Source organism: Fistularia commersonii, chromosome 17, assembly GCF_037954325.1.
Source record: "Fistularia commersonii isolate RoL2024-O1a breed Wild chromosome 17, RoL_Fcom_v1.0, whole genome shotgun sequence".
Lineage (NCBI taxonomy): Eukaryota > Metazoa > Chordata > Actinopteri > Syngnathiformes > Fistulariidae > Fistularia > Fistularia commersonii.
In genome coordinates, this window is record NC_141300.1 from 1,667,199 (window position 1) to 1,694,959 (window position 27,761).

A 27,761-nucleotide genomic window follows, 5' to 3' on the forward strand; every position below is an offset into this window, starting at 1 on the left:
AAAACACAAAACAAAATCCCAGTGCACGTCACCCCAACGGCCGTTTGACGTGGATCAGTCAAAGGTGGACGAAGTTGTGCGTCGACGGGGGCGCGCACGCGCGCACGCACGCACGCGTACACGCGTTCGCGCAGGCGCGGCGGTGACGCGCAGCCCCTTTGTTGTTGTTCTCACGCTAACATGCGAGATCCGCAGCCGGAGCTCCACTGCGCGGTCGCATTCCGCCCCGACTTCCCCCCTCTCCCAGCGGCCCGCTCGCTCTGCGATGAGCGAAAGATGTCGGTGTCGGGGCTGAAGGCCGAGCTAAAGTTCCTGGAGTCCATCTTCGACACGAACCACGAGCGATTCCGTATCATTGACTGGAAACCCGACGAGCTGAGCTGCCAGTTCAACGTGACCGGGGAGAAGCTGCTGATCATCCACTGCAACATCACGGTGAGTCCGGGCCGGCTAGCGGCTAGCCGCGGCGCCGGCTAACCTCTGGAGCCCGACGCGTTCGGTCCGAGTTCGGCGTGCGACGCCAACTCCGGACGAAGTCGCCCCGCGTCGACATTCGGCTCCCTTGAGCCGCGACGCTTTAACCCGCCTTGCGGGTTGACGGAACCGACGCGGCGTGGTAGTTCAGGCCCGCTTTAAGGGCGAGGAGTGCGGGCGGAGGCGGCGCCTAGCCCGGCTAGCTCGACGGCCGAGAGTCCTGTCGAAGCTAGTGGGGATCAGCCGTTAGCCTGCCGCGGCTAGCTCGACTGTTAGCTTGCCGCCCCGTTTCCGCTTTGAATCCCCCCCGGTTCTGTTCCCAGTACGGGGTTCCGCTCTCCACAAGGTTTTATCCCCGGCGAAAGCGAAGACACGTCCCGGACGTCACCCGGGGAAACGGCGGCGGAGCTCGCTTTCAGCCGATAGACCGATCCCGTCGCGGCGGGGAAGTCCACCGAAAGTTATAGGAAAATGCACCCGATCTGACATGTAGTGGTAAAACATACAAGATAAAGGTTGCAAGTATGAGACATCAATTTGCGATTTTTCTCCGACAGGTAAAAGGATTCCTGCTCAAAGTCCCCCCCCCCCCCTCGGTGTGTTTAATCATATATTCTCCAAATCTCATGATTGAGTGCCACTGTGTGGGGAGTGTTGTGTAATGTCAAATCTGACAGTAGATCTGTGATAGGTTCAGAGGCATTTCCTCACCAGGGAAAGCAGGAGGAAGCCGTGGGTCCAGGGCTGTCCCTCAGGGGGAACCCAGCCATCATCACACAACTTCTGACCAATCTGATATTGATCTGTATTAACCGCCCTGGACAATCGGCGGAGTCAACTGATGTCCACGATGGGTGGCCGTCACGTCAGGCAGCTTCTGCCGGGAGGCGGCGGCACATTTGTGGGTCAGGCAGATGTTGCGATCCTGACGCCAGTGGTCTGACACATCCTCCCCACCCGACTCCAAGGGCGTCCCTTCCAACATCCCACACCTGCACGTGGAAGATCTCCGTGAAGACGTTCAAGTCATATTGACACCTGGTTAGCTCTCGTGCAAAGCTGGACTTTACATTTTCAAACTACTTCTATCCCATCATGGCAGCAGAGGCCTGCCAGTGTCTCCTTGACGTCCTTGCTGTTCTCCTTCGAATCCGGGCTGTTCTCTAGTCCCCATGCAGCCTGTCGGCTAAATTTTGAAGAATCTCCCCACCCCCCATTTCCTCTTCAAGCAGCCCTCTGAATCGGCGCCTCGCTTGCACGCTACCGCTAATTTCCTTCTTAGAGGAACGTGCGCTGCACACATTGCAGCAAGAAGGTTCCATGGTGTACGTGTGGCACTCAGAAGGCCTCCATCCAGGGGTATCGGACTGCAACGGCGCAGCGTCCTGCGCTGCAGGTCTGGTTTCAGCTCAGCTGTCAGAGAAAGAGGAACGACCTAAGTCGTGCCCTGGAGTCGGCCCTCCTTTCAGCAACTCTGTGGACGCCATGGAACCTCAGATATTTGTTTTCTGAACCACCTCAGGTGACAGGGTGGCAGCGGGCACTAACTCCTCTGTGCCCTGTGCTGCAGGAATCGTACCCCTCCACACCCCCAATATGGTTCGTGGACTCTGATGATCCCAGTCTGGCGGAGGTGTTGGAGCGCCTGGAGGACGTGAGGAAAGGCAGCACGTTGGTGAGTGTGCTTGTCCAGAGAGGGCGAAGGGCTGCAACCGTGTGTTTTTGACCTGTCCGTCTGCCGCCGGTTCCAGCTTCTTCAGCAGCTGAAACGCCTCATCTGCGACCTCTGTCGGCTCTACAACCTGCCTCAGCATCCGGACGTGGAGATGCTGGATCAGCCTCTGCCTGCTGGCCCAATCACGCAAGACAGAAAGGTGAGCGCCAAGGCGGAGGCGGGGGGTCCGCAAACGCCCCTCCCCTGTTAACGCCGGTCGTTTCTCTCCCGAGCAGCACGGGCCGTCGGATGAGGTGACGTCCGAGGAGGAAGAGGAGGAGGAGATGGGAGAGGTGCCTACGAATCTTCCTGGCTTTCGAGGAGATCTTGAGTCGAGAAATGCAGAGATCTTCGTCGCAACCCGCGTCTGACGGTAACTTGTCGACTGTGACAGCAGGACATTGACCTGGACCAAGACCTGGACCATTACGACATGAAAGAGGAGGAGCCAGTGGATGGGAAGAAGTCGGAGGATGACGGGATCGAAAAGGAGAACCTGGCCATCCTGGAGAAGATACGCAAGAACCAGAGACAGGATCACTTGAATGTGAGGGCTCTCTCTCCGGCCATCTTCCGGGTGTAGGAGCTCGTCCTGACACCGGCTGTCTGTCCCCTCTGTGCGCAGGGCGCCGTCTCCGGTTCCGTGCAAGCCTCAGACCGCCTCATGAAGGAACTCAGGGAGATCTACAGATCGCAGAGTTACAAGACAGGTAACCGGGCGCCGCAGCAGAACGGAGCTTCGATGCCTCCTTGTGTCAGGAGAAGGTGCTTTTCTGGCAAATTGTCCCTGGAAACACTCCGAGCCAAAGTCCTTAAACCTCGCCCGAACATGTATTACATCCACTGAGGGGAGCAGGGACTGCTCTGATCACTAACCTGTGTGTGTGTGTGTGTGTGTGTGTGTGTGTGTGTGTCTGTGTGTGTCTGTGTGTGTGTGTGTCTGTGTCATTCCTCCACAGGTATTTATTCAGTCGAACTAGTCAACGACAGTCTGTACGACTGGCACATCAAGTTAAGGACGTAAGTCCACCTTGCCGCCGTCCCACGTCATATGTGTCCTCGTGCTGAGCCCCCCTCTCTTCTAGGGTGGACCCGGACAGTCCGTTACACAGCGACCTGCAGGTCTTAAAGGAAAAGGAAGGCGTAGACTACATTCTGCTCAATTTCTCTTATAAAGTAAGTCCCGAGATCACGCCTGGTTTGAGAAAGAAAACGGAATCTTAATTCGCGTTTTGTTTTTCCCCTCCAACAGGATAATTTTCCCTTCGACCCACCTTTTGTACGGGTTGTCTCACCTGTGCTCTCCGGAGGGTGAGTACACGCCACCTCCGCAGGTACACTTCACCCGCTTTGGAGCAATCACAGCTGAGATGGGGGGGGGGGGGGGGGGGGTCTTACCTGTTGCTCGCGATGCTGCAAGACAGGGTTTAGAGTAAAATCCAATGAGCCTCCTGACCTCTGACTTTTGTTCCAGTTACGTTCTCGGAGGGGGGGCCCTGTGCATGGAACTCCTCACCAAACAGGTGTGTGTGTTGCTCCGGCAGGGGGTTGTGCTGGGCGATGGGGCCCCCGTGGGATTACCCACGCTGCCTGTGTCGCTGTGTGTCTTCCAGGGCTGGAGCAGTGCCTATTCCATAGAGTCTGTCATCATGCAGATCAACGCCACGCTGGTCAAAGGAAAGGCCAGGGTGCAGTTTGGAGCCAATAAGGTGAGGGCGCAAGAGGTCATCCGCTTCCTGTTCATGTAGCGGGGTGTTTCATTTGCCACAGTGTGAGGAGGTCACTTCTGTAACTGCCCCAATTTAACAGAAGCCACACTCCCCTGTCCTGCCAAGGGGGGGCGCCCATGCTCCCATGCCGTTGAAAATTAATTCTCAGGCTTATTTATTTATCCTCCCCTGGTAAAATTGGAGGAACCTGTTCTACAACACCACTTCTAGCAGCAGGGCGCGTCTCCACAAAGACAGCGGAACCTTGACTTGGCTCCGTGGATTTTCAGCTTTGTGATCACCAGCGAGCAGGATGAGCCAAACGTTCAGCCAGAGTGAGATCTCCTCGCAGGACGCTCCCCGACCCTCTGGGTCCGCACCGACAATCGATTTGATCCCGCCTCTGAGGGCAATGTAATTTCCTGTCTTTCAGAACCAGTACAATCTCGCAAGAGCACAACAGTCCTACAAATCCCTGGTTCAGATCCACGAAAAGAACGGTACGTGGGAGTGTCTGCGAGGGGTTTGTGGGTGGGTGTGTGATGGTGTGCATCAGCGACTGTGCGTTCCCTACAGGCTGGTACACGCCCCCCAAGGAGGACGGGTAAGGAGGCGGAGCCGCCTGGAGCTGGGAACAAGTCTGCGGGTCAAAGAGTCATTTTCAGAGTCCCCCCTACCTGCCGATCTGGGAGTTCATCGTTCTTCTTGCTGATCCCACCCAGGCGGAGGGGCCTTTCTAACTGTTCATCCACCCCCCTCCTCCTCTCCGGGGCCGGGGGGGTTGGCTTCGCTTTATCTCCGACCAGACTCCAGCGCCCCCTCCCCCGACTCCCCCTCCCTCCCGTGGACATGGGAGATTCACGCCGCCGCTTGTTTGTCCTCTTTCTTTTCGGGGGTTTGACCGGTACACGGATGTTGTTTTAGAAGTATTGGGCCGATGGTTTTATCTCTCGGGCGACAGGTGAGCCGTGAGTTGTTTGGATGCCCGCCTCCGTTAGGTTTTAGCTCCGCCTCCGGGACCCCGGCAAGGTGCTCCATCTAGACCGCACCGGACTTTTGACGCCGGAGCAGAGCTGCTTCTTTTTTGCCTTATTTCTAAATATTTCCTGCGGCGGTGGCGTGGAGCCGTGGTCGGGGTTTGCTGCGGTGCTGGCATCGGCCTCATGGCGAAGAGTGAAGGTGTGCGTGATGCCTGAGCTTCTTGTCGTGTTTCCGGACGTACGTTGATTGTAGTGGTTTGCACCTTCTCGGCCGAGCTGGCTTCTTCCCCCCGCCCTGCACACCAGACCCTAGATGAGAAGACACCCTCACACCCTCGTTGCGGTCACAGATATTCAGGCTCTTATGGAGTGAGATGTTCATGCCATCTGCAAAAATATGTTTGAATAGCAACTCAGGTAACAAATTCTAACAGGGAGGGAGTTCTTGGATTATTAGACACCGCCCCTTGTCACCCTGGAGGTCCGGATTCCCGACCCGGTGGTTTACTGTGGGGAGATGTTCGCAGAGGTGTTTCCTCCGCGAAGCTCCGACACAGTTGGTTTCTGGAGAGTCTCCAGAACCATCTGCCTCGTCATGGGGAAAGTCCTCCCAGAGCTATCCGCGTTCCCTGGTATTTGCCTGGCGACGCTTGGAGACCACCGTTATCTTGTGCATGGAGTTAGTTTTGAGGAGAACCTCCCCCTCCACCCTGAGGCAGAGCCTTCATCCACTGGTGTGACCCCACCCCCATCACCCCCCTCCAAGAGAGGATTCAGGTTTGAAGGTCCTGCAGTGTTACAGACTTGCACGCTTCTCTAACAGGACGTTGGATCTCGCCGCCCCGGCGCCCCCCACTAACAGCTGCAGACCAGGTCTGGCACTGTTGGCTTGCTTCGGTTTCCATTTTCCATTTGAAGATATTTTGACCGTGTACAGTAATTTGTAAACTTGCATCAAGTTTACGAATAAAGAATTTTAAGATTACCGGCGTCTGCGTGTAATTTATTTCCCTTCAGCTGCAGAACCTGAACACGGTAAAGATGCTGGCTCCTGGAATCCATTCACTCCTTCATCTAGACTAGATCCCAGCTGGGATCGGACCAGAGGTGGTCATCACAGTGGAACATCTATAGACAGCAAACCATTCAGTGCCTCCAGAGAACCTTCTGCATGTGTTTGGACTGGGGGAGGAACTCCACGCTGGAAGGTCCCCTGATGGAATCCAACCAGGGACCTCCTGGCTGCGAGGAGGAAGTGCCCAACCCCTGCCGCTCTTGTAGAATCCGCCGTGCCGATCTTGTAGAATCCATCTGGCTCCTGTAGGGCTCGGCCTCCAGGGTCTTGTAGATCCACGGACACGCCGTTGTGGCAGATGTGTCGTCACCTTGACGTGGAGCTCTCAGACCTCCGCCTGGATCCATTCTAGCCCCTCAAGCTGACGCCCTCGGACCCGAACGTCCCTGCCGACGACAACGAAGTTTCCAGAGGGACGCAGACAAACCCACAGGAACCACTGATGACTGTTTAATATTTCCACCAGGTTCGGACCAAATCATACAAAAAAGTCATACACCAAAATGGATTCGCAGCCGGACTTCCATCCTGGAGACGCCGCCTCCCAGGGAAACCACGGCAACTTCACCGAACGTCCAGTCAGTGGGTATTCATACCTACATATATAGTACATGGCAATACATATTCAACAACATACAGTACTTGGGGGGGGAGGGGGGCTAATGGGGCTGGGCGGGGGTCCTCGGGAGCCCAGGCCTCCAACACACAGGAGGTAAACATCTTGGAATATGTCACTCACTCACATTGTGGCCAAAAACTAGCTCGGACGGGGAAAGGGGGCGTTTTGTGTTGCAGAACGCCAATGTCAGCGACCGCCAGTGACTTGGTAATGGTGAAAATAAGCAGCCGTGGAGTGACGCGGCGACCATGTGCTTGAACCTCATCTGCTCACCATTCAGAGAAAACACACACACACACACGGAGGTGGTCAAACGGACAGAATATCGAATATCACACCATCACGACCGGACGAGACCACGCACGTTTCCGAGTAACAAGCAGTCCAGACACAGAGCTTCACACCGATTTAGGAGACCAAAACCGGAGGCGTCTGCGGCGACTTCAGGCAGAGGCCTTGGGAAGAGGGGCGGGGCGGCGCCGAGGGGGGCAGCCTCTCCCTGCCCACAGATACATCAGCATGTCCTGCTTTCTCTATATTGAAGAAACTCATAAAAACACCAAGTCGTTGGGGGAAACACCTACATCCACAAGGAGACGCTGGGAGGCCTGGAGGTGGAGGTTTAAGCTTCTACAGGGACATCCATCACATCATACATGGTCATGAGCACCTACAACAATAATGATTTATTTATAAGCCGCGTCTCCATCACCTTCCAATGTACGGGAATGTCTGAGAGCGCGAGCCGTGGCCCTCCGTTGCACGCCGGATGAAAAGCCGACACTTCGAAGGCGGAGCTTAAAGGGACGCGCCGACCTTTTTCGGGGGGAAACGGACCCGTTTGCCTCCTGGCCGGGTGAAGAGGAGAGAACGGGTGGACCCTGTGTCTCCTGAGAGGAGCCGGAGAACATCAACGCCAACATTCATCGCATTAGGGAATACCTAGCAAATCTGGGCTAAGCTAGTTAGTCGGAGGCAAGACGTGGGGGAGTTTCAATTATTATATGTTGGGAGAAAAAGCTTGATTTTATTTTTTAAAAAAAGTTGGCGGAGGGGAGACCGCCTGGTCTTTCAGCCCTCAAGAATCTGCGCCGCCATTTAGCTTAGCTTAGCAAAGCATAGTGACTGGAGGACAGTTAGCCTCCAAATGACGGACCGACACCTGTAAAGACCGCTTATAAACGCAATGTAGGATCTCCATGAACCTCCTGCATGTGTTTGGACTGCTGGAGGAACCTGGAGAACCCTGAGGAGCCCCATGCAGACACGGGTAGAACATGGAGACTCCACTCAAGAAGGCGGAGTTGGTAACCTCTGCACCACCGTGCCTCCCATGAATAAACGTGTAAAAATGCAATGTTGTGGTTTTACGAGGTTTTAACGGTGGAATCATCTCAGATTACAGATTTGAGAGACAGTTTATGAGAAGTGCATTTTGATTTGTGACCTGGCTAGCTCCTGGTCCTAGCCATACCCGTCCTGCTAAAGTTCAGTCTGCACAGAGCTAACCGGCAACGGCTGCGGATGTTTACAGAGATGATGCCCCTGCTATCTTCAACTAGATTTAACCAGCTTCAACTAGCTTCCACGAACTTTAACTAGCTTTCAATAGCTTTAACTAGCTTCCACTGAATTAACTAGCTTCAACTAGCTTCCAGTCGCTTTAACTAACTCCCCATAGCTTTAATTAGCCTCAACTACCTTCCACTTGTGAAAACTAGCTTCCACTCGCTTCAGATAGTTTTAACTAGCTTCCACTAGCTTTAACTAGCTTCAACTAGCCTGAACTAGCTTTCACTAGCTTCCAATAGCTTTAACTCACTTCAACTAGCTTACGGTAGCTTTAACTAGCTTCAGCTAGCTTTAACTTGCGTCAACTAGCGTCCAATAGCTATAACTAGTTTCCACTAGCTCTAACTAGCTTCCACTAGCTTTAAATAGCTTACAATAGCTTTGACTAGCCTCGACTAGCTTCCGCTGGCTTCATCTAGCTTTAACTATCTGTGGAGTACTGCAATCGAACCCAAAGCCTGACTTTAACGGCTTACGGAAGGAAAGAAAGGTGTGTTATATAATGTATTGTAGTATGTCTGGGTCTATCTTGAATGGTTGGCGTGGATGTTGAACGGCTCCCGGTGGATGGGGAACCCCTCGGTCCTCCTCACCTGGCTCCCGGAGCGACCCGGCCCCCTCCTGCCCTACATGGGGTTGTCATAGTTGTAGGTGGGGGCGGCGGAGTACTGGTTCTGCTGCATGGCGCCCTGGGCGGCGCCCATGGCCGCCTGCTGGGCCGCCTGCTGGACGTGGGGGTTCTTCCAGGCCCCGGTGGCCCACTCCTCCTGAGCCTTGCCCAGGCTGCCGCCGCTGCCCCGGTAGAAGTTATGGACCTGTGGAGAAGAACCACCGGTCAGTCATCATCGCATCCCCGGGTTAAACGCGTGGCTTTTCCTCCATTTTCGCGGACGAGGGTGAAGATTTTAGAGAAAATACGGACGGGGAACCGCTTTTATTGTGAAAGGGCTTCAAAGAGTAGCATGGAGGAGCCTGAGATGAACATCTAACAGCTCGCGGTGGTACCTGCTCCTTCTTGGATAGGTCACAGCTGACTTTTTATTGTTTTTAGTCTTATGGTGGATACGTGACGGGTGAAGATACCATGAGAAAATGGATCGGGACGTGGGTGAAGATGTGAAGGTTACAGCACATGGAAGATTTTCTGGAGATAAAGTCACACCGGGATGGTTTGGACGGAGACAGAGGAGTGACAGAGAAGATCTGGGGCGAAGCATGCTGAGAGTGGAGGCCTGGAGACGAGGTTTATGGATGGAGAGAAGGAGGACAGGAAGTTGGTTGGTGTGAGATAAGAGAGTAAGTTGGAGGCAGGTGATTGGCTGAGGTTTACATGGGGGCAGGTGATTGGCTGAGGATTAGATGTGGGCAGGTGATTGGCTGAGGGTTAGAGGAAAGTTAGTGATTTGCTGAAGGTTAGATGCAGACAGATGATTGGCTGAGGGTTAGATGGTGGTTGTGATTGGCTGAGGGTGACATGGAGGCAGGTGATTGGCTGTGGAGCCCCCTGAAGGGAGCAGCCTAGAGGAGAAGACATTGTGATATCTACTCTATTTGTTCGGTATTGATGAAAATCATATTTTAAGTTATATTTTCATCTTGTTTTATCAGAAATTATCTGTGTTGGTGTTGAACCTGACAGGAGGATTTAAAGTATAGCCTTATAATATAACATATCCACATCTTCGAAACTCCGTCCCTGTGAAAGTGTGTTTTGCGCGGCGGTCAGGAGTGTGTGTGTGTGTGACCTTGGTGAGGGCGATGAAGGACAGCACTGCCACGGCGGTGAACATGACAGTGGGGATCAGCATGACCACGGCCGAGCCCACGTTGGTGCTGAAGAAGGTGATGGTCGCCAGCCAGCCGCTGTGGGGAAACGCCACAGTGAGCTCCCCCCGGGATCCAAACACATCTGACCACACGTGCTGTCGGTGCGAACAGTCGGACGTCTCCGTGATTGACAGCGAAGTCTTCCCAGTTAAACCTCGCCTCTCAGCAGAGGTGGGAGAGCTACCGCGACGCACCATGAGGCCCAGCGATACGGAGATGGAAGGAGATCTTGAGGAAATCAGATCGGAGACCTCACAGACATCTCCGACCATCTCAACCTTCACACAGACAGCGGCCGCCGTTCGCAGAGGACCTACCATACTCCCCAGCCCGGGATGCCGACCGTTTGGATGATGCTGATTACCACCTGGGCCATGAAGACGAAGAAGAACGCCATGAAGTTGAAGGAGCTGTCGGTCCTGAGGAAGAGAGAGGTCAGAACCTGAATCTGCCGGCGGCTGCGTCGCACCGGGACGGCATCTTACTTGAAGGCCTTGTAGATGGGCCGGAACCAGCACACGTAGGAGCAGGGCGTGAAGAGGATGAGCCACAGGATGGCCATGCCGAAGTTGGCGGCTCCGCCGCCGCCGCACATCCAGGCCAGGCAGCCGATCAGATTGACGGCCAGCGTGGCGCTGTTCACTGCGGGAGGCCAAACAAGGCCAGTCAGAGCGCAGCCACTTTGGGTTCGCCCGGAATAAAACGCGGAAAGTGATATACCTCCGCCTCGCAGCAGAACCAGTCCGACCGGCCCGATGGTGTTTGGGGTAAAACAGGAGGAAACCCTGCGCATACTGTAAAACAAGCTGTGTGTGTGTGTGTGTGTGTTGGGGAGGCGCACTCACAGATCCACAGGTAGTAGAGCCTCTTGCACATGGTGCGGCGCTGGTCCGGGATCTCATTGAAGTCTTGGTAGAAGCAGGGCTTGAGGGGGATGAAGCGAGGCAGCGGGGGGAAGTTGTTTTCTGAAAGGAAGAAGACCAGAATGGAGGTCCGGCACCTGCAATCCCACGTTCTGAAGACTCCTTGGAGACGAGGTCTTACCTGCCATGATGGAGCTTGGGTGCTCTCCTTCAGAAGGCTAGGGTCTCGGTGTTGCTCCCTTTCAAGCAAACCTGCAGAAAATCACCTGTCAATTACTTTCCTGGCGGTAGCCCCCCCCCCCTCCTGCAGCACCTCCCCCCCTCTGATGAATCACTATTTATTATGTTGACACACACAAACATGTTGACCAGCACACAGTACAGGTGTGTGATGCATCGCCTCCGAGTGTGTGTGTGTGTGTGGGTGTGGGTGGGGGGGCGCAGTGTGGCAACGTCCCTTCATATTTTCAGGCGTGTTACGAGCCTGCGGTTGACAGATTAGATTGTGGACGTTGGAGTGTGTGTGTGTGTGTGTGTGTGTGTCTGTTCCCTGCAGAGGGCCGCGGTCGGACCGCCGCTCCCCGGTCCCGACGGTGGGACGGTGATGGCGGGCATGAAGGGCATCCTACTGCAGGAACCGACGGTCGGGACGTCTCGGGACGTCGGTGCGCGGCCGCGTTCGCGCCTCGTGATCTCGGCCGCCGGAGGCGCGTCCTTCGGCCCGCCTTCATTCCGGAACGCCTGGGAGAGGTCGAGCCGCAAGCCCGGCCCCGCAAGCCCGGCCGCTCGGTGCGGGCCCCCGACGAGGCCGCGGCTCGGATTTCACACGGCGGGAATGCGGCGCTTTACCTTCTATGCGCGTCGCTAGAATCCCGCGGTCCGGTCGATGTGCATCCTAGGATGGATGGAGGCTGCGGGGGGTGCGGAGGCTTCGGGGAGTGGACGGGAGGCAGCAGACGAAACCGTGTCCCTCAAACGGTGAACGTGAAGACACGGCCGTGACGTCAGAGTACGCACACGGCGCTCCGATGGTTTCTGCGGGATGCAAACACGGGATTTGTCGCGGGTCTAGCTCGACCAATCACAGAGCGGCGGAGCCAGCCCGCTTCGTGATGCTGCAGTGCCCCCCCCCACGCCCCCCCCCACCCCCACGCACCGTGGGGTCTGATTGGCTGCGCTGCTTCCTGCAAGGACACACACACACACAGACACACATCTGCAGGGATGTTAACACACGCGTTTACATGTTTGTGCCTTTTCGTATTGGAGTTAAGGCTGGGGGGGTGGTATTGGTGTTGAATTGATTGATTTTCAGGCTTTATCTTTGAGATTACGTCACTTGAGCGCGGCTCCATGTGGCCTGGACACCGGGATTAAGGATTAAATCCTGAGCCTGACAAATTATTTTACATCCGGGGTTAGTATTCTTTGCTCTCATCTATTCATTTAACATAAAATTGTTAAAAAAAACGCACACTCTATAGTAAACACAGTTGAAGCAGGTGGTCAGAGCGCCCCCTGGTGGCAGAGACGTATTTTTTGCCCCAATATTTGACAGATACTTGATATTTGATTATTTGATTCAGACATTTGACACTTGTGTCCCAATCTGAATTTCTTAATAGCGATCCTTGGTTTTTGTTGTTTCTATCCATTTGATTAAACGTGTAACAGCAGATAGATTGACCGATCGATCAAGCTATAGATAAATGGATACTAGCGGCGATATTTCCGACGCTTTTGACAGGACATGAACGCAACGCCAACCCAAGCTCCCGGCACGGCTAGCCCGGCGCGGCTATGAGCTGAGCCGGTCTGAAGGTAAGAACCGCCGCACACAGACCAAGCGGTGTTTGTCGCGGGGAGTTGGAAACCAAAACAGAGCCGGCGGTCCTTAAATTTGTTTCCCCGCGGGGAACCAACAGAGGGCCGACAGTGTCGTGTTCTTTCCGCCATCAATCAACAGCTGTCAACTTGTCGTGGCTCAGTTCACCAACACCGGCGGCTAGCTCCGAAGCTAGCCTCGCAGCTAGCTCGTCTTCACACTACTGTGGACACATTAAAAATATTTCTCGGGACTTGTCGGGGTTTTAGTTGTATTTATCGAGGTGAAGCGGCGAGGAGACAATCATAATACCGCTACATAGCGTTATTTATTCTCCGAATTGGTCGTGGCTAAGAGCCAACTAAACTCCATGAGCCGAGTTGACCAGGAATCCGTCGCTGTTAGCAAACAAGTGCAAACACAAGATGACGAGCTGGGGTCAGAACAGGGTTTGTCACTGAAACCTCACACTTCTCTTGAAGATAGACGGATACGCAGCCCCCAATCTCTGTTCATTTGAAGGATACTTAACTCGTGTGATCCCACTGTCAACAATATGTTTGTTTTCCTGTCTGACAGCAGAGCTGCAGACAAGTCATTGACATGTCTGCATAGGGGCTAATTTCAAATCAGTCTACTGTGAAAACGGTCCAAACACATTTTATTCGAGCTAGAAGGGAGCCAGCTGGCTTAACTCTTTGGATATCAATGTTTGCACTGACTTTTCAGTTAATTGATTCATGGCTAAATTCTCCAGGGGTAGGGTCTTCTGTGGACTTTCTGTTGATATTGTGTGTTTGTCTGCAGAGCTGGGAATGCAGCCGCCGCTGCCGCCCGAGGCGGTCCGAGAGCTGGTCTGCTCCTGCCTGCACCGAGACCCGGTGGCGGCAGACCTCCGCTGCAGCCTCTTTGTCGCTGCTGCACAGAACTATAAGAGGGACTCCCTGCTGAGGCCCTTCCCCCCGAGGTACATCGACGGAGACGCCAAGTGCTTTGAGGAGCTGGTGAGACACCCGAAGCATGGAGATGAAGGAAAACACCCGCACAACTCTAGTGGCATACACAGAATGTGGGAGGTATCCGGATTAGACGTGGCAACGCGGTTGTCTGTGTTCATGTCGTCCCCGTTTCTAACCATAGCTGATTTTAATCTGCCGATGAAGTGAGATGGTGATTCATTTACGCACCGTCTAGTTTGTACACACCTGCCTTCTTACGTTGTCTTGAGAGCCCGTGGTGGTTTTATCTTATTTGTTCTTGGGGAGACACACCTCCTGTGTCCGGGTCAGGGGGACGAGGCGGTCCGGTGGCGGTCGTGTTGCGTGAGACACAGAACAGGACTTCCCTGCAGATTTAAAACACTACAGCAATTGTGAATGCTTTTCATGTGACTGATCAGCAGCTTGCAGATTGTTATGTTTAACACCAAGTTCAAAGTTCAAAGTTCCAAGTCAGCTTCTTTGTTAATTTCTCTGCATGTCTTGGATGTACAGAGGAATGGAGAAGACCTTTCTCACAATCCCACGGTGACATGAAATGAACAGTATAATAATGATAAAAATGATTATGATAATCTGGCGCAAATTAGCAGTGAAGGCCACGGTTACATTAAACTATGAGGTGTGACGTATAATGTGCACGCAGATGCACACTGATATTTGACAGCATGAAAGAGTAGCAACAGAAGTTGTTTTTTTGTGTGTGCAGGTTGGAGCAAAGGTCAGTAGGTGGTACCATAATGGTATATGGTGCAATAGCAGCACAGTGGTTTTCTCAGTGCAAAGTAGCAGTAGTGCAAAAAATAAAAAAGTGGCAATGTTTTGATATGTTATCAGAGTCCAGTACGGGGGGGGGGGCTGAAGAGAAAGAGTTCAGTATGACGTATGAAGCTGTTGATGAGTGTGGTAGAGCAGGTTGTGTGCAATGTAGGATGCTTAACAGGTGAGCTGGGCGGCGTGCAGGTCTTCCATCCCAGTGGGGCGCCCGTGATCCTTCCAGCTGTGATACCGCTGCTCAGGATGCTCTCCATGGTGCCCCGGTTAAAGGTGTGCATGATGTCGACAACAAAGTTAGAAGATCCACCTCCTTCCTGTAGTGGGTCTTGTCGTTCTTAGTGATGAGACCCACTGGAGTTGTGTCCTGCCCCGGTGTCCCAAAACTTCACCATGTGATCTCTGCTGTAGGTGGGTTTTCAGTTGTTAGTCAGCAGGGTGAAGAGCAAGAGCCTGAGCATGCAGCCCAAAGTCCAGCGGCCAGTGAGAGAGGGAGTCGTTGAGCCCGGGCTGTTATAGTTTGGTGTTGAACGCTGAGCTGAAGTCCAGAAGCAGCATAAGAGTCTAGTGTCCAGGAGGGTGAGGGCTGGCTGCAGAGCTGAGCAGATTGCATCCCCCGTGCTGCGTTTTGCAAACTGGTAGGGGTCTAGGGTAGGCTTTGGAATTGATATGTGCCTTCACTAGTTTGCCTTTGGCTTTCCTGATGCCGCGTGCCAGGTTGGCTCTCGCTGCTCTCAGGCCAGGAATCCTTCTGTCTGTTGCTCACTGATGGCTGAGGACAGTTTACTAAGTGCTACATTCCTGTTACTGCTGTTAGAGGTGGGAGGGACGTAAACATCCCCTGTGAGTTCCCTTGGCAGGTAGAAAGTCTGCCAGTGGTGAACAGTGTTTGCATATAACCACTGTGTGCTGGATATAAACACAGATTCCACCACCGTTAGTCTTTCCTCTGTTTATGCATGATCTGATCCAGTTGAACAGCAGAGACCAGGATGTTGTCATTTAGCCACATATCAGTGAAGACAAGCACACAAGATACTCACATTTTGATTCGTTGTCCTCAGAAACCCTAGGTGATCCATTTTATTGGTCAGGGATTGTATGTTTGCCAGAAGGATGGATGGTATGGCTGGCCATGTAGGGTTAGCCACTAGCCTAGCTCAGATACCTTCTGCTTCCTCGCACACCATTCGCGGCACCTCCTTTCCGGGTGAGAAGATGCGGACAAGTTGTCCGAGCTCTTTGATTGTCTCGGTTTGAAAGGAACCCATGTTGTCGTGAGCCTCACTCCTGTAGATGTCTAGCAGAGAGGACACTGTGTCTACATGCACCGCCATCACGCGGTCCGTGAAGTGACGTTTAAAGAAAAGCAGGACGCGCCGCCAGCCGCAAGCTAGCCCAGTGAGAATCATGGAAAAACACAAGCGAGGTGTGTGTGTCGTGGACCCTCCATGCAGAGATGGAGAAGTCCTTGTGGGTGAGATACGGTGACGGAGAGTATCGTCCGTAAGATGACAGGAGATATTTACGGAGATTTGGTGCAGCGGACAGCGGGACCGTGGACAGACGAGAGTTGTTCACTCCGTCCATGAATGGAGTTTAGACAGAAAGGGGAGCAAAGTTCCAGTTTGCGACAGACCGCTAACCATATGGAGAAATGTAGGCTGAGCACTGGGGGGTTCTGACGATCTTCCATGGTCCAGTTGGCAGATGTGACGTCTCTGCCGGGTGTCAGGGAGCTGGTTCGGCTGCGACCCGGGCAGGGTGACCGCCATCTGGCTCTGTCGCACTGGATTCTCTCCTCCAAGAGCTTCGCCGTCAAGACGCTCCAGAAGGATGAGGTGAGTCGCCGGCAGCAGAAAAGCCCAAAGGCAGACGGCTTCCATTTCACGCTGGCATATTTGTTCCCCCGTCAGTTCACCAAACTTTGCGGCCTGGCGGAAATGGACCGCGTCCCCGCGCCCGCTCCGGACTTCCTGTTTGAGCTGGAGTACTGCGACCAGATGAACGCTAGGTTCGAGAAGACGAGGGCGGGCGGAGACATCTTCTACGCTTTCCACGGGAGCCGCCTGGAGAACTTCCACTCCATCATTCACAATGGGCTGCACTGCCACCTCAACAAGGTGGGAAGGAGGGTTGAATGTGGAGCGTGGAATCAAACATCTCAGCTGTACGTGTGTGTGTGTGTGCAGAACTCGGTGTTTGGAGAAGGAACCTACCTCACCAGTGACCTGAGCCTGGCCGTCCTCTACAGCCCCCACAGCAGCGGCTGGCAGGAGAGCCTGCTGGGCTCTCTGCTCAGCTGCGTGGCCGTGTGTGAGGTCATCCATCACCCGGACGTCAAGTGTCGGGTGAAGAGAAAAGGTCGGTCCTCACGCCGCCAGCAGAAGATCGGATCAGATCGTTGTCCTCCGACTGACCCCCTCCCCCCTCCGCGCTTTCAGATTCCGCAATCGTTGACCGCCAGCGCCTTCGGGCCAAGAACAGCGAGGGTGGGGACGTGCCTCAGAAGTACTTCGTGGTCACCAACAACCAGCTTCTGAGGGTCAAGTACCTGCTGGTTTACTCGCAGAGGAAGCATCTGACCAGGTAGACCACCTCTGGTTTGGTGGCAAATACAGAGGAGCTGCTTCAAGGAGATGCAGATGGAGGTTATGTTTGTATTTTGCCAACCCCGCAGAAGTTCCCGCGGCTCATCCTGGCTCCTCAGGCACCACTTTGCCGTCATGATGAGCCTCTACCTTCTGCTGCTGGTGTTCATCGGAGCCCTCAACTCCAGCGCCTTCGTGTCCTCCTGGAACCGGCTCTTCAGGTGACCGTCCGGAGGGGTTCGTCCGCCGCAGTGCCTTCCTGCTGAGCTTCTCTCCATGCGTCTGAGCGCCGTGGAGTCCTCCTCCTCCTCGAGTAGTGTGATTGGAAGGAGAGTCTTCTCCAGGAACCAGAAGTTCTAAGGGTCTGACCGGTTTAATTGGCCTGGGATGTTTTAATCTTTATTAACAAGATTAATATGCGCGTAACCAATCCCCACGTCAGTATCTCCATCCCGGAGGTCAGACAAACCTGACAAGATATTTTCTTCTCCACGGACCCGTTCTGCTCGGCGCCACGTCGGCGACCTCTGCTGGTGCATTCACCCGCCGCGGGCGACCTGCATCTTCTCAAGCGGACACTGTAGACTGTTTGGAGGTGCGAGGAACTCGCCTCACTCTGGTCCACTGCAGCCCAATAAAAACCATCAGCGGAACAAAGATGGCGTGTTCTTGGACCGACACCAGATCTTCTCAGATCCTGAGCGGACTGTCGCGGTGGGGTGTTACCGTGGCAACTGGACGTTTCGCCTCCCATCTGAGAGGCTTCCTCAGGTCACGGCTGAAGACGCCTCTCTCTCGAGAGGAAAGTTATGAGAAGCGATCCAGTCCAGTTGCCACGGCGAAATGGTGAGACCACACCCTGGAGATGACGTCACCCTCCTTAAACCCACTCCACATCTCCTCCTGACCTCACCTCATCCAGCGAACCTGCCGCTGATCCTACAGTCTGATGTCAGATGTCCTTCTGTGAAGATCCACTCTGGACCTCCTCCTTCCCTCTCGAGTCAGGCAACGTTTCCGTCCAGCAGATGTGGGGTGTCACTTTTGACCGGCGGTCGGTCCTGTCTCCTCCGAGCTAGAGGGACCCCTGTTCCAGTCCGGTGTGGACTCTCCGTGTTCCTCTCCCGATGTTCTCATCTTCTCCCGCCTGGGTTCCCTCCAGGTTCTCCATGGTCCAGAAGCAGGTTTACTGAAGACTAATCTGTCCACAGGTGTGAATGGGAGGGTGAATGGGCCGATGATTGACAGCTGAGCTGTGCGGGTCGAGCCCCGCCTCCCTCCCCGATGCCAGCTGTGATTGGCTGAGCCCTCCGCCTGGTGAGCAGGATAAGGCTTGGATGTTCCTCAGGTGAGCCTGCAAAGGTGAATACAAGGCTTCTTCAGAGCCCAGGTGAGGAGACCCGGTCCCACCACGACCTTCGGGGACATGGAAACCCCCCCAGCTTTGTGTTTCTCCACCCCCTGCCCCGCCTGGGGTTATGACTGCCGGCACGCCGCCGCTCCTTTTCATGTCTCCGTTTATCAGTTGGAGTAAAATAGCGGCGGTTGATAACGACGGCGGCAGCTTTGATGGCGCTGCATGCAACTCCGCTGCGGGAGGAGTTTTCGTACTAGCAGTTGTAGTAGTATTTTTGAAGCTTGGTGGCTGAGTCAGGCTTCATTTGAAACCCCGGCGGAAGAGTCCCTTCGCTGTCCCGTCCAGGAGGAGACCCGATGTAAGCTGAAGGTCTCCGGATGTTCTCTGGCGTGGAGCCGAGACCGCTTACGAAATCCCGGGTTCTTCCGCGGAGGGCTGTCGTGAAGGTCACGGAACAACCGTGCTATTGTTGGTCTGCACCTGCCGCCTCATAAACACCGTTATTCAATAACCGTGGGGGGTCACATGACCCAGAGAGGACGATCACTGCCTTTCAAATCTGGAGATGTTCACAGAGCTGAACAAAAAACCAAACCACAGGTGTTTTTTTTTTATTTTTTAAAAAAAAAACCATTTATTTGACACAGGAGCACATCATGTTAGTCAAAAAAAAACGATCTGCAAATAAATCAGACTTATTTTACAGCAGAGATTCATTTCTTCACACTTGCACCGTTTTCGGGATAAAATGGCAGATTATTACTCGCACACACACGCACACACATACACACACACACACACACACAGGGGATTCAGCCGAAGCTTAAAAACTCCCAACGAGTGAAACGTTTCCCAGTGCGAAATTCTTGGAGGAAGCTGGTTGCTATGGTGACGGTCCGCCGAAGCGATGTTCTCCTGCACGGCAGAAGGTCCAGAGTTGAAGATGGTGGAGGATCGGCTTGTGCCTCAGCGCGGGCACGGGGGCACAACGCACAGCAGGACGCCCGCCGGGTCGGCCTACGGAGGAAGGACGAGGTTGGACCCACACCTGTATGTATGTGTGTGTGTGTGCATGTGTGTGTGGCAGCACGCATCTGGCCCACCTGGAGGTTCTGTCCGCATGCGCCCGACAGGTGTGCGCGCACACACTTCCCGAAGCGCTGCAGGCAGGGGGAGTCCGATGGCGCGCAGGCCTGGGTGCAGGAGGGGGTCCGCAGCAGGAGGCAGGCCGAGCAGGATGTGTGCTGGCAGGAACCCTGGCACCCCCGCCGCTCCACCGACACCGACCGGGCCGAGCACACCGCAGAGGGGTTCGCAGCGCAGAACTCAGGGGTGCAGTCCGGGCGGCAGCTCTCCGGGTCCAGAGGGTCCACCACTGCAACAGCACCAGAAGTGTGTGTGGGGGTGGGGTGGGGGGGGTGAGTAATGCAAAGCACTCACATTGCAATATTTGTTCAGATACTTGTTGCAACCATCCGGGGCCCACCTGCTCTGCAGACCCCTCTGCTCTCCGGGTGCCGCTCGCCGGTCGCCGCGTCCTCGTACACGCACACCAGCCCCTCGTCGCAGGTACCCAGGTAGTCCCAAGCCCCCCCGCAGGCCTCCCCCTCCGTCCGGGCGCACACCGGGCAGCAGCCGCACACGCCCGTCGTCACGCCGCCTTTGCACTGGAGCCGCAGCGTCCGCCGGGAGGCGCAGTGGACGCGCTCGCAGGGCGGGCAGTGCAGGGCCTGCAGCAGCGGGGGATCCCCGGGGGGTTCCTCCGTGCCCAGGGCCCCGACAGAGGCGGTCAGGAGGAGAAGAGCCCACATGCTTCACGGTCATCCTGGGGTGCGCGCACCTGGACGCACCTTTTATACCTTAACCACCCCCGCCCGTGACGTGCGCCCCCTACCGGCGGGCGGCGGTACTGCGGGGTGAGGGCGCCGCTCGCAGGGTTAGGCCTTATCTCCTCACTATCAAGGGCAGCGTTTTGTTTTGAAACAAGTCCTCCTTTGCAGATAAGTCCGCAGGAGGCGGGAAGACTGGCCCCCTTTGTCTGTGCCGTCACGTGACCCCCCCATCACCACCAATTAACCTGCAGCTCACCTGCAATCCGGTAGATGACCTGTTTGTCCTGAAAGAACAAAAGGATGGGGCTGTCAGTGAGGTGTGTGTGATCAAGAGCTTCCTGTTGGTGACACACACACACACACACACCGGGCGATTTACGTAAGAGCGTGATTATTCACGGGGGCTGCAGGGGGAAGGGGCTCTCAGGTATTCTCGGGTCCCTGCAGGCGTTTGGCACTTTGTAAGAACTGTGAGTGATCTTCTCAGTGAATCTCCCCCCCCCCGTCTGGTCTGCATCCTACCTTCAGTTCTCCTCATTGGGCCTTTTTTCTGGGAGCCTCATGGAAGGAGACGCCTGAGGGACACACGGCGGTCCACAAGTGATGAGGGAACCGCCAGTGGCAGGAGAAGGAAGAAGAACCGTTGTGTCTGCTTCAATTACAACATGGCTGCCGCCGGATGTGACCATCTGCAACAGTCCTCTGACAGTCCACTGTCCTCCAGTCTTCTTCTCCTCCGGGCGGCTCCCTCCAACCACAAATCTCCTCTCTGGTCTTCCTCCAGACCTCCTACCGGGCAGCTCAGCATCCCAGATCTTCACCAAACCACCTCCAGAACATCTAGCGTGTGCCGCGGGGTGATCATCCAGCTCTGGCAGTCTCCTCCACCTTTCCTTTCTTTCTGGCTGATCCTCTTCTCTCCAGGTTCCCCCAAGCGGAAGGCTGGGCAGCGATACAGTCAGGAGGCTCTCTAATATAAAAATGCATTTATTTTTCAAGGAAACCACCGAGTAACACTGAATACAACAGGAGTGATCATTCAATAGTCAATCTCTGACTCCTACGTGGTGGAGTTCCCCGTACGAGACGTCCTGGAAAACAAGATTTCAGAGCAATCGTGTTGGCAATTTGCTGGTGCTACAATTGACCCCCCCGCCCCCCCGCCCTACATAACAAATCGAGGTGAGACACACCTGCGTAGAAAAGTGACAAGATTTTACATGGACTTACAAAGGGTTGGGTGTCAAAGTGCAAGATGCCGGAACCCCCCTCCCCGACCCGCCCGGCCCCCCCAGCGCAGAGTCTCAAATACAAATCTTCAAAATGAGTCATTGGCCACTATGGCTTGGTATTCGGTGAAGACCCTCCTCTTGTTTCCATTTCATAGCTTTTTTTGTCTTTTAAAATATCATTTCAGAAACTGGTTTTGTTTTGTTTTTTCTACCCCTCCCTCTTCCCTCCCTTCCATCCCCTCCCCCAAAGATACATCTTAAAACTGCACCTGGTTACAGACGACTGCATGTCATGGAGGAAAAAAGCGTCACAGGAGAAACGCAGGCGGACAACGGAAAGGAAGCAGACGACCGCAAACACGCTAAACATGATGGGGGAGCGGTAATCAAAGAACGCGTACTAAAATCTGTAAATAAAACCATTTAAAACTTGAAAAAAAAAGAAAAAAAAAGTTATGTACAAATATTTACAGGAAAGGAGAGTGAAGACTCTACAGGTCGGGCCCACCGCCGGGTCCACACAGTCCAACGCTGAGTGACATTCAGTTCGGTCAGTCCCAGGTGGTTGCTGAGGAAGGGGTGTGTGTGTGTGTGTGTGTGTGTGTGTGTGTGTGCGCGTATATGTGTGTGTGTGTGTGTGTGTAACAACATCCAGGGCTTTTCACTCTTAACATAGCTTGATTTTTTCTTTTTTTTCTTTGCATTTGCATGATTTCCAAAAAAAAAACAAAAAAAAAAAGGAAAGAAAAAAAAAAAAGAAAGGAAAAAAACCAAACAGTAATGGGGGTGGGGGAGTTGTTTTTGCAAATCCATTGAATAAATCCTTCTGGCGGGGAGGGCTGGAGACCACGAGGAACCCACAGAAGGTCCTCAGTCCGGCGGCAGGAGGTCGTGTAAACGAAAGCGCTCCCGGATGTGCGGTCTGACATCTTCGTTCTAGGGAGGAGAGAGGAGAGGAACGGTGAAGGGCGGAGAAGCTCTGAACCCACACGTCTCTGGACCGGACGGGAACACCCACCAGCTCCACCAGCTTCTCCAGGAAGGGCACCAGCTTCAGGAGCTCGTTGTCGTTGCGGTCCACGAACCAGCTCTCGATGGGGATGCCGTTGGAAAGCTGCAGAGCAGACGGCCGTCAGACCGGCGGAGGAGAAGCGGCCGAAGCTCACTCGCACGCTTGCTCGCTCACCTGGTAGGCGAACGCTTGAGGTGAGTTGTCAATGATGATGGTCTTGGAGAGGTCCCGGCCCAGGATGTTGAGGTCCTTGATGTAGTTTCCCTGGACGCACACGCAGTGCTCCCGGAACAACCGGTGTCTGCAACGACCGAGAAGAACATCAGGCCAAACGGCGGCGGCAGGTCTGCCGGGAAGGAAGGCATCCTCACTCACCGCACCAGCTGCTTCTTGGGGTCCAGGATGTTGAGCAACTTGTCGGCGTAGACCTTCTTGGACGCGGTGAAGAGGATGATCTGAGACGACAAAGGCCGACCATGAGAGATTGACACGGGACGGCGATGACGACGTTTGAGACAGGACTCCTCTTACCTCGTACATTTGAGACATGCGCTCCAGAAACTCTCGGAAAAAGGGCCTTAATCGCACGTAGACCTTTGGGGTGAGAAGGAGTGGGGGCTTAACGGCGGCAGCGGCAAGAAGATGCCGTCTCAATGCCTGACCGAGGCCGAGGTGCCTCCATACCTGATAGATCACATCCTGAAAGAGCACCGGGAAGGTCAGCGCGGCGTCCTCCAGCTCGTTCAGGCTGCAGTGAACCAGCGTCTCGTCCTGGAACGGAGAGGGTCGCAGAAGGTCAATGTGTAACACCACCAACTCCTTTCAGGTGCAGGAGACACTGAACCCTACCAGATCCAGGACCAGGGAGAACTCTGGCGTGCTGCGGGTTTTCAACGGTAAGGCCGGCTTGCGTGTCATCTGCTCCTCCGTCAGCGGCGGGACGTGCTTGATGAAGAAATACCTGTAGGACGTATGACAAGAACCTCCAGGTGACTACTTGAAGGACTTGTGGGTGAAGAACTGGTTGAAAATAGGACATTAAGAAGACTGGAAAACCATCACGCTGAGTGACACACACGCACACTCTTCATTGTCGGTTGTAATTTACTGCCCACTAGTGGTTAGAGTGCAACACTGCAGCACACCTAGAACTAACATCCAAGGTCACCTTGGTTTGATTTGGGACAGAATCAAGGGGCACTCGAACGCGGCACGCCTCCGACAACTGAATGAAGAGTGATGTGCGTCTCGGAGGAGTGCACTCACGGGTCGAAGACCTCCCAGTCCTCGTCATAGGAGGTTTCTGCGGGGGCTGCTGGTAGTGTGTGGGGGTAGCCGCCGTCCGGGATACAACCGGGAGCTGAAAGCCACAGGAAACAAGACGCCGTTTAACACGGCAAACGGAAAGGGAAGTGGAATTCCTCTACATGGAAAAGTCCCTCAGTCCGCCGGACATACCCGTCAGCGGGGGCATGTCGGTCTCGGTGACGATCTCGCCTTCTTCAATGGTGGCGTCCGAGTTGATCTGGAGCCTCTGTGGTACCGCCGGGGTGGCGTGGCAGGGCCCGAGGCCCTCTGAGGACGTCAGGGTGCTGCTGGGCATCTCCTCGGCCTGCTCCATGTCCAGCTGCTTCATGATCTCCTCGGCCTCCACTGCCTGGCCGGGGGAGTCCGAGCCAGGGGTGGCTGGGAAAAACGGTCGCAAACATTCATTTCCACTGCGAGACCCGCGAGAACAATTGATTCGACTCCTCGCCGGAGACGAAGAGTGGGCGTTACCGTTTTTTGTTGCTGGTGAGAAGAAGTTGAAGACCGGAGAGAAGATGGTTCCCAGCAGGGTGGTGCGCGGCGGGCTGTTGGCCGCCTCTGCAGGACTTTCCAGCTTGCCATTCTGTTTGACAGGTTTGCTGTTGCACGTCATAGGGTCTGGAAGACAGGATGGCTTTTTTTCGAAAGCAAACTTTGGGAGGAGCCGCATTCGTTGTGCTGTTTGGTGAAGGCCTGGCGGCGGCTCCACACCCCCCCCTGACCGCGACGCGCCCATACCTTTATTGGGACTTTTTCGGCACGCTCTGGAGACCGCCTTGTTGGGGAGTCCTCTGGTCTGTGGCGATGACGTGATGAGATCGCTCTCAGAGGTACAATCGATGCGACTCCTCTTGGCAGGGATGTCCTGCTCCACCTGCGGGAGGAGAAACACCAATAGTCCAAACCTGCATGCAGACTCAACGAAGCCTCTGCGGATCAATTTCCGTCTGACGGTAGAGCCGAATACTCCCCCGGTGCAGTGCGCGCTCACAGACCACTTATCAGATGGCTGCTTCCTGTGTGCGTTTTGGTTTTAATTCTCCACATTATCACATACTGTGACGGGACATTTCTATGTATGCGGACGTCACGGATCTGGCCGATACAGGAGTGAAAATATGAACGATAAGCGGTCCTCGGTGAAACGTTACTGCAATTAAGAATCAACTCTGAAGGTTACGCAGATCAGATTTTGTATTTCTCCCTGGACGGCGTTTAGCTCCTTCACGAGAGGGTAAGAACTACAAGCTTCCCCGTGACCCCGCCAAGCCCACCTTGACTGCATTCCCGCGGATCAATTTCTTGATGGTGGACAACAGGCCGGTTTTGCTCTTCTGCATCTTGCTTTGACCTCTGGTCGGGGAAGGCTCCACCTGGCAGTGTTTCCTCTTGGCCTGTGGCGTGTGTGCGGGATGGCCGGCGTTTGGCTGCTGAGGAGCTTTACGCACTCTCAGCCTCATCATGCTCCGACGTCACATAGAAGAACCTGATGCGAGGCGGGGAGAGGACAAGAAAACACACTTAAGGTCTTTGCGGAAAAGCGTCCTCCCCTCTGCACACAGCTGAACTGGACAGAAGTGACAGGTGCACACATCAACCACTTTCGAAATGTCATCTCTGATATAACTTGATGTTTGGAGAACACTTGCACGCGCACACACACACACACACACACACACACAAACAAATCTTGTGGCTTTTCTTCTCTGGTACAAGCCGTATTATTGATAACATTAACGTTCACTTTCTATGATTGTAAGATAGCCTGGATTATTATGATGAAGATTAGTTACTGCTGACGAGTCCACATCTGGGTAACTAGTGGCTCAGCCGGTCCGAGAGCAGCACTGTCTTCACTAACTTGTCGTTAACTAGCCGTTAACTAAGTGACGAAAGGGTGAAAAGTCATGTGACCGCGGACCCTGACCGGCTAACGTCCCGCCTCGGTGCGCCGGAAACCAGGACGACAAGGCACGTTAAAAACGGTTTTCCGTGAGTGAGAGCCAGAACCGGTGAGGGCGTGCCCGCGCCCCGGCGGCGGTGCCCGCGTCCCGGCGGCGGTGCCCGGTGCCCGGGCTGCGGCGTCCAGCCGCTCCGCGTAGCATCGCGGGGTGTAATGAGAGCGGCGGCTGCCGCTCCAGAGGTTAGCCCGGATCCGGCCCGATGCGCGGGCGATCACCGGGCCAACGGCCGGCGACCGACGTGCCGTGAGACGCGGCGGTATCGGTGGCGGTGGAATAGTCCACGGCCGCGGCTGACGTTGGACCGGCGGTCGGGGCGGATTCGAGCGGAAACTCCGCGCCGCCGTTAATGCCGTCAGCGGGCTCCATTGCTAACGGTGCTAGCCGCTGTTAGCTCTCCGGCTAACAAAACGCCAGCGGCAGCAAAAGCAAGGCCGTAACTCCGCTCGCTCCAATTCTCGCGGCGCGGTCGGTGGCACCGAACGAGGCGCCGACAACCGAACCGTCGGCGTCTTAACCCCCGAAAAGGCCTCATTTCAACCAGCTACGCTCCGGATACCGCCTTATTTTCTCCGCTTCCATGACTATTTTCAGCCATTAGACTACGCCCCCTTCGCTGGCTAACCGCTAGCTAGCAGCACGCTAGCCGGGGACAAACATCTTGTTGACATGTCGCCGCAGCCCGCCGCTCACCGATCACCGAGGAAGCTCGCCCAAACGTGCCGCGGGGTCGTCGGCTCTCGGCCGCGACGGCCGGCGATGGAGGTCGGGCGGCGCTCGTCGCTGCCAGCGGTGTCGGTCGCTCGGTGGCTAGTCACAGATCAACCATGTCTGCGGACGCCATTTCCCGCCTCCTCATCACAAACATAACGTTGGAGGTGCGCAGCAGAATGCGACACACGCGCAGGGGGGCCCAAGCGGCGGAGCGCGGGCCGAGCGGCGGCCGGCGGAGGAGCGCAGCCGGACGGGCGGACGCCCGGTGCCGCCCGTCCGCGGTGCCCGGTTCGATTCCCCGCGGCGGATGTTGGTGCGCGCAAAGGTTATCGATCCGCCGTCGGCGTTTGTTTTCCACGGCCGCCTGTTTCCATGGTAACATTGGATGTGGGTCACCGGGAGCACCTTCTCCATCCAAAGGCTTCAACTGCACTTTTCACATCAGCAACATTCAGATCCGGCTTCTTATTCTCCTTTGGGCTTTTTCCTTCAGAAGTTTCCACAGTGAATCTCCCATTTCCATCGAATCCTATTCTCTGTATCCTCCTCTCTCACACCAACTACCTTCATATCCTCTCTCCAAACGTCCACTCGTCTTCTCTTTGGTCTTCCTCTGGACCTTCTGTTCCATTATCCGTCTCCCATTATATTCACTGTCCTGACCCAACTATCTCTGACCTCTCCGAAACATCAAACATGATAGACTCATTCCTGATCCTATCCATCCTGGTCATTCCCAAAGAGAACCTCAGCATCTTCATCTCTGCGACCTCCAGCTCTGCCTACCGTCTTCTGTTCATTGTCAGTGTTTGTAGACCATCTTACCCCCATCTCCCCCACCTTTCCTTCATCCTGGCTGATGTTCTTCTATCTCTTCGTACCCCTGACACGTTTCTCCACCCATTCCAACCTGCTCGAACCCGTCTCTTCACCTCTTCTCCACACTGTCCTACACTCTGGACTGAAGTTCTTCGAATCCTCCACCTTCTTGCTGCGATGAACTGTCATTCCTCTCCTTTCCAGCACATACCTACACCTTTGTAGATGTTCCTCAACCTGTTCCCTGCTCTCTATGCTGTTCTTATAGACCGCTCAGATCAACAGTTTAGATGCATAGTACTGCTTTGAGAAATACAACTATTCACATCAATAGTACTGTTCAGAAATAGATCGTAATATTCAGATAAGTAATACTTCTCACATGAATAATTCTGCTACAAGTCACAAATGTTGGGGTTTCTGTCGATGCTTGTTTTCCTTGGGATTTTTGGGTTGCTGGGAATGAATTCTGGTTTTTTTTTCCTGGAATTGAGGGGAACAGTTA

General features: G+C 54.6%; 5 protein-coding genes across 9 annotated transcripts; 2 read left to right on the forward strand and 3 right to left on the reverse strand.

The window, feature by feature from the left end:
• Positions 1 to 156: 156 nt before the first annotated feature.
• On the forward strand, positions 157 to 5,862 carry LOC147224674 (ubiquitin-conjugating enzyme E2 Q2-like). 2 transcript variants are annotated; one of them, XM_086163295.1, is made up of 13 exons: positions 157 to 435; positions 2,045 to 2,149; positions 2,226 to 2,348; positions 2,425 to 2,481; positions 2,583 to 2,735; positions 2,814 to 2,898; positions 3,148 to 3,208; positions 3,274 to 3,364; positions 3,441 to 3,499; positions 3,663 to 3,711; positions 3,802 to 3,897; positions 4,331 to 4,397; positions 4,474 to 5,862. In XM_086163295.1, exons 1-13 carry the CDS (start codon positions 181 to 183, stop codon positions 4,503 to 4,505), a joined length of 1,233 nt encoding a protein of 410 aa, XP_086019421.1. In that variant the 5' UTR covers positions 157 to 180; the 3' UTR covers positions 4,506 to 5,862. The 2 variants fall into 2 exon arrangements, with proteins under 2 accessions (XP_086019421.1, XP_086019422.1); XM_086163296.1 differs by having other exon boundaries at positions 2,586 to 2,735.
• Positions 5,863 to 6,389: 527 nt separating this feature from the next.
• scamp5a (secretory carrier membrane protein 5a) lies at positions 6,390 to 14,005 on the reverse strand. Its single transcript, XM_086162817.1, has 8 exons — positions 13,864 to 14,005; positions 11,683 to 11,868; positions 11,015 to 11,085; positions 10,816 to 10,935; positions 10,456 to 10,612; positions 10,288 to 10,389; positions 9,889 to 10,006; positions 6,390 to 8,958 (listed from the first exon to the last, which is right to left on the reverse strand). The coding sequence occupies exons 3-8, from the start codon at positions 11,019 to 11,021 to the stop codon at positions 8,770 to 8,772; spliced, it is 693 nt and encodes a 230-aa protein (XP_086018943.1). The 5' UTR covers positions 11,022 to 11,085; positions 11,683 to 11,868; positions 13,864 to 14,005; the 3' UTR covers positions 6,390 to 8,769.
• Positions 12,127 to 17,678, forward strand: parp16 (poly (ADP-ribose) polymerase family, member 16). 3 transcript variants are annotated; one of them, XM_086162813.1, is made up of 8 exons: positions 12,127 to 12,250; positions 12,581 to 12,654; positions 13,466 to 13,662; positions 16,134 to 16,271; positions 16,347 to 16,553; positions 16,599 to 16,794; positions 16,875 to 17,019; positions 17,111 to 17,678. In XM_086162813.1, the coding sequence occupies exons 3-8, from the start codon at positions 13,474 to 13,476 to the stop codon at positions 17,244 to 17,246; spliced, it is 1,011 nt and encodes a 336-aa protein (XP_086018939.1). In that variant the 5' UTR covers positions 12,127 to 12,250; positions 12,581 to 12,654; positions 13,466 to 13,473; the 3' UTR covers positions 17,247 to 17,678. The 3 variants fall into 3 exon arrangements, with proteins under 3 accessions (XP_086018939.1, XP_086018938.1, XP_086018940.1); XM_086162814.1 differs by having other exon boundaries at positions 12,131 to 12,250; positions 16,623 to 16,794; XM_086162812.1 differs by having other exon boundaries at positions 16,347 to 16,794.
• Positions 17,679 to 18,911: 1,233 nt separating this feature from the next.
• LOC147224677 (uncharacterized) lies at positions 18,912 to 20,400 on the reverse strand. Of its 2 annotated transcripts, XM_086162816.1 has the most exons (3): positions 19,865 to 20,400; positions 19,482 to 19,753; positions 19,218 to 19,395 (listed from the first exon to the last, which is right to left on the reverse strand). In XM_086162816.1, exons 1-3 carry the CDS (start codon positions 20,187 to 20,189, stop codon positions 19,345 to 19,347), a joined length of 648 nt encoding a protein of 215 aa, XP_086018942.1. In that variant the 5' UTR covers positions 20,190 to 20,400; the 3' UTR covers positions 19,218 to 19,344. The 2 variants fall into 2 exon arrangements, with proteins under 2 accessions (XP_086018941.1, XP_086018942.1); XM_086162815.1 differs by having other exon boundaries at positions 18,912 to 19,753.
• A 783-nt stretch (positions 20,401 to 21,183) lies between these two features.
• Positions 21,184 to 26,675, reverse strand: ctdspl2a (CTD (carboxy-terminal domain, RNA polymerase II, polypeptide A) small phosphatase like 2a). The gene is made up of 13 exons (XM_086162809.1): positions 26,417 to 26,675; positions 25,037 to 25,248; positions 24,501 to 24,636; positions 24,234 to 24,380; positions 23,913 to 24,140; positions 23,721 to 23,814; positions 23,304 to 23,415; positions 23,139 to 23,225; positions 22,986 to 23,048; positions 22,830 to 22,909; positions 22,629 to 22,755; positions 22,461 to 22,556; positions 21,184 to 22,378 (listed from the first exon to the last, which is right to left on the reverse strand). The coding sequence occupies exons 2-13, from the start codon at positions 25,223 to 25,225 to the stop codon at positions 22,313 to 22,315; spliced, it is 1,425 nt and encodes a 474-aa protein (XP_086018935.1). The 5' UTR covers positions 25,226 to 25,248; positions 26,417 to 26,675; the 3' UTR covers positions 21,184 to 22,312.
• Positions 26,676 to 27,761: the final 1,086 nt, after the last annotated feature.